The 10,123-nt window shown below is 37.0% G+C and overlaps 1 protein-coding gene across 7 annotated transcripts in view; it reads right to left on the bottom strand.

Annotated features, from left to right (window-relative positions):
- Window positions 1–9,469: 9,469 nt before the first annotated feature.
- The window catches only part of LOC130635837 (uncharacterized), a 32,480-nt gene continuing 31,826 nt past the window's right edge, over window positions 9,470–10,123 (bottom strand). For 6 of the 7 annotated variants that reach the window (XM_057445330.1, XM_057445329.1, XM_057445333.1 and 3 more), the window contains 2 exons: window positions 10,023–10,100; window positions 9,470–9,858 (listed from right to left, as the gene is read on the bottom strand). In XM_057445330.1, the coding sequence (XP_057301313.1) occupies window positions 9,734–9,858; window positions 10,023–10,100 (203 nt within the window). In that variant the 3' untranslated portion in view covers window positions 9,470–9,733. The remainder of the gene's footprint in view (window positions 9,859–10,022; window positions 10,101–10,123) is intronic. The other variant, XM_057445334.1, reaches the window with a different exon arrangement.

Below are 10,123 nucleotides of genomic sequence, written 5' to 3'. Positions count from 1 at the left end.
GAATATGTACTGCACTGGGATTTCAAGAACATCACCTGCTCTACCATTCACATTTTTCTCATTTACTTTACATACAGTACATAAAATACTTTTCTCAAGTTATTAAGAACATTACCAACTACTTTCCACGTGTAAAGCCGTCTTTTTTTTGCACATGACGTCCGCTTTATAGAGATTTCACTGTATGTATACAGTGAAACACTGAATTACTGATTTAACGACTTCTTCAAAGTATTACAGTAAACTCTGTTGTGCCGTGTTTTGCTAGGTATTATTTTGTTAGGTAGTTAATTTACTTCTGTTAACATCGTCATGTTTAATTCTGTGCCTCTGTCGATTTCTGATAATAAGGATTTCAACAAGATATTAAGCATTTGATAGGTGAAGCTGAGAAACTGCTGGGACTCTGTACTTGCTAAATATCTCAATGTCACCAACAATCTTTGTTTCTGAGAAATATGTGTTCTTAAATTCGTTCTTCTCTTTTCAACAGAAGCGCCACGAATCAAAGCAGATGCTCATACCGTTTTGGAGACATGCGGAGATATTTAAAGAATATTTTTTTATTAAAATTTTCGTATATTAGCCTTTTAAATATTTGTTCTTACTTGAAATAATATTATCTGTCGCCAAGTTTTAAATCGTTCACCGGACTCGTAGAAATACCACATTGCTCACGCTTCTTCCAAAAAATATCTTTGACCTTTTATCGTGGCGCTAGAACTATCAGAAAGCGCAGAGCCGTTGAGAAGCAACGTCGTCGCAGTCACTCGGAGTATGGCATAGTGTACGCTCCCCATCAAGCGCATTAACAGCATTGATTATTTCAACAACAGGGTTATTCTTTTCTAGTGTGTCCCCTACAATAAGCAGCCAAATCATTTGGTAGGACGCAGATTTACACATAGTTTTTTTTTTTTTTTATTATTTTTTATTAACTGTCTTTCAGGCACTTCCATATTTTACAATGGCTATTCGTCCTATTAAAATAATAATAATATTTAAATAAAGAAATAAGTTATTCTATAAAAAAAGACACTGTAAAACTGTAGACAAGATTAGCAGAGTTCAAAGTGGCGAAGGATAGAAAGACATCGATATATTAGATTCTGACGGAGAATTGAGACCAGAACATATGAAAATGAAAATTATACACCAAAATATATAATAAAAAAAATATACATATATTAAATATATTTATTAATCGACGGGCTTAAGAAATAAAAACAATCGAGCAAATGAACAAAAATTGAGACTAAGTAGAGCAGAAGGAATAAATCAAAGCATAAAGTATTGCTCATGGATTGGTCTCAATCGGTCAGTAGATGTTAAGTTAGGATATTGAGAAATTGTCGTTTTAAAAAAAAAAAAAAAAAAAAAAAAAAACTAGGTATGTTGCATAATAAAAATCGCAAGACCATGGTCTAATAAATATTTTTTCAAAAAAGTACGAAATTTTTTGTGATCAGGTTCTTCCCTGATAGCTTTGGGAAGATCATTTAGAAGGCGACTTGCCTTACCAAGAAACAATTTCTCCGACACATTGATTTCATACTTAGAAATAACTTCGTCAACATTACGAGTTCCACGTCCAGCAATTCTCAACTTGAAACCTTTCAAATACGATGGAAACTCATCCTGGTGAATCGATTTGTGGGCAAGTTTTAAAATTTCAAAGTGTATTTGTTGCTGGATTGGTAGCCAACCAAGTTGTATTACATCCTCGAGCGTGGAATATCTCAGCGTTACAAAAGACGCAATTCTGCACAATAGTTTATCAAGTTTTTTCAGCTGGAATAGTGGCAGGTTCCAAAACAATGAACAGCAATAGTGAATTTTCGAAATTAGAAGGGCTTCTGCCAGTTGCTTCCGCAAACGAAATGTTGCTGTGCGACGAAGATAGCGAAGAACGTATAGTTTCGCATAAACTGATTGAGAGAGTTTATTGATATGGGTTTCCCAGGTTAGATTTTGATCGAACTGGATGCCAAGAAGTCTGTAAACGGTAACGCGTTCGATCAGTTGGTCCGAGTGGTGGATATGGAATGTTGAATGGTTGGGGTTCATGAGGTCGTGAAGTTTTGCCATTCTCGGTGTTGACAAAAGCATGATTTTCGTTTTTCTGTTATTGAACGCAAGATTATTTGTGGTCGACCATTGCTTCAGCTGGTCTAATCGTTGAGTCAAGTTGTTGATTGTAGGTTGTATGTTTATAGTCTTACAATGTTCATAGATACTTGTATCGTCTGCATATTGGTTTGTGGTCCCACCATCGACGTTGTCTTGTAGGTCGACCGTATAAAGGTTAAATAGTACAGGACCAAGAATTGAACCTTGAGGTACCCCAAATAACACTGTTCCGTAGTCAGATTGTTTGTCGTCTATCTGAACGAATTGGCGGCGGTCACTGAGGTACGATAACATCAGCATAGCAGCATTGTTGGAAAAGCCTATCCTTCGTAATTTAATCAACAGGGTTTTGTAATCTACAGTGTCAAATGCTTTTGAATAGTCCAGAAATGCTGCTAGCGTGACCTCGCCTTTGTTCATCGCGCCAACGATGTCGTCTCGAATCTTCATTAAGAGTGTTTCGGTCGAGTGACGCTTGCGGAAACCGGACATCGTTTGGTGGTATATATGGTTCTTTTCGATATAATCAACGATCTGTCTTGCCATTAAACGTTCGAAAAGCTTTGATAAGATCGGTAAAACAGTGACAGGTCTGAATTGGTCTGGAGTAATGGACTGTTCTGTTTTTGGAATTGGTGTTACTTTGCCGATTTTCCACAGCTGATGAAAGGTGTTTTCAGCTATCCCTGAGTTGATGATGTGAGTAAGTGGGGATGCGATGTGGTCAGCAATGGGTTTGATGAGTGCTACAGGGAGGTTGTCGTAGCCAGCGGAACAGTCGCTTCGAAGATTTTTAATTTCTCTGAGCACTTGATCGTATGTGATAGGACGAAATTGGAATTCTTGGTCAGCTTCAGTAACGAGGTCTTGAAGAAGGAGTTGAATTTCTTCTTTAGATGTCGGTTGCGATCCAAGGATTCTGGGTGCCGTAGATATGTAATGTGCGTTTAGTTCGGAGGGTTGGATGTTAATAACGTTTTTATTTGGATGGAGAAATCGGTGGATTAGTTTCCAAACCTCTTTAGGCTTTTTCGATGAAAGAAGTCTGCGGTAGAAAGTCTTTTTGGTGTATTTTATCTGTCTTTTTAGAGCGTTTCGAGCATTTCGAAATTCATTCCAGTCGGCATTCAACTGAGTCTGGTGGGCTAAAGTACGCTTTTCGTGACAAGTTTGTTTTAGGTTGGTGATTTTTAAGTCTTTCATCCAGGGTGCCGGAGGACGGGTGACCTTGATTCTCTTCAACGGTGCGTGACGTTCGATGCACTCAAAGAGTAGATGGTTGAGTGTGCTTAGGCTGTCATCGGTACAATCAGTTGCATAAACGACATTGAAAGGGATGGTTGCGGTGTCAGCAACATACGCCGACAGGTCAAAATTTCTCATGTCACGAATGATCTTGTACCGTTGTTCAAATCTGGCTACACGAGTATTGATGCAAGCGAATACAGCATCGTGGTCGCTGATTTCTGGTGTTGGAAGAACTTCACAGAATTTCACTTTGCAGGAGGAGTTGGTCGAGATGTGATCGAGTAGGGATAATCCTTTTCGTGATGGAGAGTTGACATGCTGAGTGAGGTCGAACGATCGAAGGGTTTCAAGGTAAGAGTCTTTAATTTGAGAGTTCTGCAAAAGATCAATATTAAAGTCACCTGTTATCACCACATTTCCTGACCAGTCGAGAGTAGCGTTTCCAATGATGCGGTCGAAGTTGTCTAGTCATTCTGCTTTTCCTTGGTGTGTGAAGTTCGGCTGGTAGGCGACACAAAGGAGTAGCTTCGAGTGTTTGTTTTTCCCATCGATTTCAACCCATAAATGTTCGAGAGCTGGATTGATATTGACGATATCCTTGCGCAATTTATGCTTTATATTATCCTTGATATAAACGCCTACACCACCACCACGCTTGTTATCTCGATTATGGTAGTACATTGTGTAACCTTCGATCTTTACGTACTCGAGTAGGAAAGGGTTGTCTTTTAGCCAGGTTTCGGTGAGGGTTATCGCATCAAAATCGTACTTGTGTACAAAAAGCACAAATTCGTCGAATGTAGACACCATTGACTGAGTGTTGAGATGAGCGATACTAAACAAGTTTCTGTTTTGGTTGAGTTGTTCGAGTTGAAGGTCTTGGAGCTGTTGTTGAGCGACTTCTTGCTCGATTTGGGATAGGTCTCGGACGTTGCAAAATGGTAGGATGGAAGGCAAGCAGTTCGGACACATCCAGTCGGTTATTGTAGATTTTCTTTTAGGATCAACACAACGGAGATGAGTCTTCTGTTGGCATCGACAGCAGCTGACGAGTTTGCTGTTTTTGCGAACCGTTTTCGGACACAGGGAACACGAGGACGGTCCAGGATTCGATTCGACATCGCCGGACAAAAGAATATCAGTACCTGAGATGTTAAGCTGAAATGTAGCACAATGGTTTGCGTACAGACGGATTGGCGAGCAGAATCTTCGCTTGTTGTTGTTTTTCGTAGGAGCAAATCTCGATCTGTCGGTCGACTTTTCCAATCTGCACGACAAAAAATACACCAGAAGAAGCAGCGTGACAATCTTCTTCTTTTGAAACATGTTTGAGCTCTTAAAACTGCAAGTTCGTCAAAAATTTTGCGAAAAAACTTCTAAATTTTTACTTTTTGAACGTCAGTTGAAAAAAAAACGTCAGTTCGTTAGAGAAGTCGTTGTAGTTGTTCTATGGTTGAAATTCTATGGTTGAAAAAGGAAATCAATCTTCTGGAAACACTGCTATACCCAACACAAAATGGTTTGAAAACTACAATTGCACGCATTGTGAGAAGAAATGCAAGAGTTCCTCTGGACTTAAATTGCATTTAAAAGCCTGTAAACGAAACCTAGTGATAAAAAACCCAGAAAATACCAAAATTTTATTCGTTTAAAAGTTTATTCGTTCGTCTCGAAGCATAGTTTATTCGTTCGTCTCGAAGCATGACCAAGATATGTCAGGACGTGTTCGTATATTCTCACCGATCGTTTTAAGCTATCAAGTAAGAGTTAGATTTATATAGCTATAATAAGTCTTTATTTTCGCTTAATAATAGAATGTTTTCGTAAATAGTAGATATTTTTTTAACCACAAATATTTTTATATTTCTCAATGATTTACAAATTTTGATGTTTTTACAGGTTGTTGTAGTTTTACTATTTAATGTGTTAAAATGTAAATGTTACAAAGATACCATAACCTCCCCTTCTCAACCTCTCAGAACAGCGAAAGGAATTTCAGAAAAGAAAAGAAGATAATAGCACTCTTAAATTGGTCCTCTTTTTATTGTTTCTAAAATTTCTTGTATTTAATTTTCATTTTGTACTCCTTGTCGTCTAACGAATGAACGCGAGTGTCTGCTTTGAAAAGAGCGACAGTAAAGCTTAAAGCTTTTTGCACATAACCAAGAAAACACACATTGCGAACAGCTACCTTTTTACTCTTCTGGTCCGAAAAAAATTCCAAAAACAAAAGAGACATTTATAACTTAACAAATTTCAGGTTCGAATCGGAAATATTTCTCTGTGTGAATATTTCCCATATTTATATTAAACTCAAAAGTTCGACAAAAACCCACATAAAATACTGTTCGATGAAATAAAGATTTTTTTTCGAGAGAAACGATATTCTAAGGTTAAATAGGGGACAAAGAAAGAGGGAGGGTGGTAGCGGACTCTACCTCCACCGCTCCACCGCTCCACCAATTATCAAAATAAGGTTAAAGTGAGCTACTGAATGTGTTTTGTATGTATGTATGTTTTGCAGAATTGATCAGAAGGCTCAGATCAAATGAATTACGATATTTCACAAATTACTGTCTACCTCTCCTGACTTGATCATGGAGTGTTGTTTTCAGAATGGGCACCACGTTAGGATCGATATCAACGTGTATTTCAATTACTTTCTCGTTTGCCTTATATTCACCATCACTGCCTTCCTATCATTTTCTGCATTCCTGCCGGAAAATGATGATTCTTAAACGGAGTTGCCAATATTAACCGCACCATTATCGTCTGTATTATTTTCTCTTTTTTTTCCAATATACTTGTAGGCTTGTCAGTAATGTCAACATGTTCGAGGACTTTTCATCCTTTTTGCTATCACACTCCAAACTTGCCTTTAAGTTTTCTTCTTTTGCTTTCATTATATTCACCATGCTATGAGAAACATCAGTTGAAACATTCTCTTCTTGCACTGGACTACTTTTTGATTCAACATTGCACTGTGACTTCTTCATTTATTTTCTATTTGTGTTTTTGCTAATAAGAAAGTCTTATGATAATGGATGTTTTTACTGGCCAGGTGACAGAAGAATTTGTCACGAGATACTAAAAGAATAACATCCTTATTGTCAATGTACCAAGAAACATGACGTACCAACCGCTTGACCTTACTGTGGTTTCTCAAGAGCAAATTTGCTGAATGGTATTAAAATCATATAGCAAAACGATTAGCAGACGGAGTCGAATTAAATAATATACAAGTCTAGCTTCTTTTATATATTTATCTTTCATGCTGGTTGGATCCTTGAGTTTTACAATGAAATGACTTCTTGCAAAGGAAGCATTATCAAAAGTAGCTGGAGAGCTTCTGGGATTACAGATGCTGTAAACATTGGTTTCGAGAAGTTGCCTTCAATCGAATCATTTGAAGAAATCATTCCAATGATGTGTGACAACGGGGATACCAGTGTACGAAATACCTTAATCCTGACAGCCATAGCCAGTTGGACAACGGAGGACCTCACCTTGGCAGAATCAAGAAACGATATCAGTGACGAAGAAAGTAGCAGTGAAGAAGAATGGTACGATCCCAATGAGGAGGATACTTGTACTGAAAGAAACGCTTTCCATATAATAAACGAAGAAATGAATACTATGTAAATCCATGTTGTGAAGTATAGTTACTAAAGTGAAAATTAATTAAAAATTCTTTATTGATTTGAAAAATGATAAATCCTGGAAATTTCCCATTCGCGAAAGGTTATCCCGCGAATTTTTTAAAAGTTAGCCACACGCGAAAGTTTATACACGCGAAATACAAAAATTTCGCGCACTTTTGTCTTCGCGAAAGTTTGTACACCTAAAGTAGCTCGCACCCTTCTCCCGGTTGCATTGTATCATCAACATCCTCATCCTCTCATTTAAGGTCTTTAATTTTTGTTTCCTCTCTCCATTCTCCCTGTCATCGTATTTTCTTTAAAGTTACACATACTTTAACTTTTTTTAGGCGTTGATTTTCAGATTCCAGTTCTTTTTTATCATTTGCAGCTGATTATTTGCATTTATTCATCATCTCATCGACAGCCCACATTCTTAAATACAAAATATTAAACAAGCTTGACTTGTTACCAAGGCTTGTGTTAAGTTTGACTATTGTAGCTAACACCACGGATTCTTCGCGTGACCTTGTGGTTATGGAGTTCGCTTCGTAATCACAAGGTCTGTGGTTCGGTTCACAGCGCGGGCATGTTTAGCAAGTGTCTTTACCACAGCTACGGGTCAACCCATGCCATGTGAGGGAAATTGGGTAGGTAATGCCGGTGTATACCTAATGTATACATTCTGAACACAGGACCCACATTGACAACAGTGTTTCCAACACTGAAGTGGCTATATCCTGTATAAATATACGGAATAATAAAAATAATAATAATTCGCAACACTTTTCAACAGATTATTTACTTTGCTGTTGCTGTTACTCCTTCTCAACTTTGTTTAGTTTTTCTTCAACCCCGTAAAACTTTGCTTTCCAATAAAAAAAATTTCCTGTCTTTGGGAGTTCACCTCTTTTTGAAGTTTCGCCAAACCATCAGTCTTTTCTTTCTGCAGTAAGAAGATTCCTTTCTTGTTTTTTCAATTTCAGCCTTGTTTTCACTCTCAACCCTCTCCCAAACACTTTTCGCGTCCTTTAAATCCCGTTGTTTTTATTTACTGCGTCTTTATATGACAAAGCCATTTCAACAAAACAAATCAAATTAGCACATAACACGTCTGCTAACTACAAAAACTTGCGAACAAGTTATTAAATACAGTAAGTTGCATATATTTCACGTAATTTTTGCTATGAAGTCAAACTTGTTTTGTCCCGGGCATTTTCAAAACATGAATTGTTCCAGTAACTGTAAAACAACAGCGATCCATCAAGCCCAATCCCAGCAAAGTTTAGGTTAAGAAACTTTACGTGAAGCAAAATTCCCCAACGGCTAACGACTAACTTTTGCATAAAAACCTGTATCTTGTTCAAATGGTAGGCGAATGGCGTCTTTACCTCAAAAACGGACGAAAAAGTGTTGACTGCGATGACAGGCAAGAATCTCCGGACCGGAATCTTAGGATGGGCGGCGAATTCGTGGAACAATGGACAACAACTAGTCGCTATATAGTCCGTCTCAGTGCAAAATCTCAGCCCCCTCAACCCACAAGGTAACAAGGATGCAGATTTATAGGGAAATCGGGTTAATCACGTATCCAAGCCAAAGTTGTGTTGTGAATTTAATTTTCAAGAATAATCTTTAATGTATTATTTTTAAAAATTTCATAAGAATTTTTAAGCAGTAGTTTCGAGAAATGGCCAAAGGCTCTCAAAGGTATGAGACCTAAAAATTTCACATGCAGATGTCTAATAGATAATTGCAAGAAACAGATTGTGACGACGAGTTTAATTTCTTAGAAATGAAGTTGTAAAGAAATTTTTAGGAAAATGGAAAAAAAAGGAAAAACTTTTCAAAAAGTTATTATACTGAAGACACTGATGTTTTTTTTAACAACTAATATTTCAGAAAGTATAAAAAATCAAAAAAAATCACATTTACAGCTTTAGATTCGAGTCTTAAAATTTCCTTTTCGAACAATAGTTTTAAGAGGAAAATATTATATTTATATGATTACTGCCGTCATGAACATAAATCCTAAAAAATACCGTAAATGACCGATTAAGTGCCCACGATTAGGTGGCCAGGCTTAGAGAAAAAATTGTAATGAGCGCCCAGGTTCAAAACTGAAACTGGGCGCTTACACAGAAGAAAACAAAATGTTAAGAAAAAAAGGTTTTGTAGTGGAACATAAAATTTCAGCATAATGAAAGAAACTAAACGCGGATTTAAATTATTTTCATCAGTGAGAGTATTTATCGAGTTTTTTTCGTAGTTGATCAAGCAGCTATGTGACAGGCTGGGGATACAGATGGTGAAGATGATGAAGAAGAGGAATTTGACTTATGGGATTAGTGTTTCTTTGTATTGAAAGGGAGAAAAAACTTTCAGTGAAAAGGTACACTGTATTTGATTGGGATTTTTTTTATTAACCGCCTAGGACTAAATTAAGCTCCCCGTCCGTATAAGCGCCCACCCTAAAAGTTCAAAAAAAATTAGGCGCTTAATTGATCATTTACGGTATGTACTAATTGATGCTAACTGTAAACTATAAAGATGCTACCAAACTTGGAATTCTATAATTCGGACTATTTTCTGGTCCAGTATGCGTTCCAATTAACACATGAAATGAAGTGACATCAAAAAGCTGGCAACTACAGTTGAGTCTGTAAAATACAAAAACTTAAGCAGCTTTGACCAAAAAGTTTTTGCTTTAATCGCTTTCATTTCGAAGTTTTTACTTTTGAATACATGCGGGAAGGATCAATCTTTCTTATTTTCTGTCTACGTGGCTGCAAGTCCTGCTCGATTTCACAATCTCGTTTCCGTAAAGCAGAGGATTCTATACCTGAATGCAAAATAGAATATGTTTATTATGTAAAATGTATCTCAAATAATATCGCTTCTGCGCTGGTCTGGTCAACACACGAAAAGCAAACGAGTCAATTTTTCTGGATGACATTAAACTTTTCTTTTTCCACAATTTTCTCACAAACAAAAAAATAGACCTACGATTTTTGTCAAGCCAAACAGGATTCCAAGGTTTTTCTTCAAAGAATGATGGATTTTTAAGGTTTTCAAGGTTTTCCTCTAAAGAATGATAGAATTTCAAG

This window comes from Hydractinia symbiolongicarpus, chromosome 3, assembly GCF_029227915.1.
Source record: "Hydractinia symbiolongicarpus strain clone_291-10 chromosome 3, HSymV2.1, whole genome shotgun sequence".
Taxonomy (NCBI): Eukaryota; Metazoa; Cnidaria; class Hydrozoa; order Anthoathecata; family Hydractiniidae; genus Hydractinia; species Hydractinia symbiolongicarpus.
The sequence above is the reverse complement of the archived record's forward strand: the minus strand, read 5'-3'. Positions and strand labels throughout refer to the sequence as shown.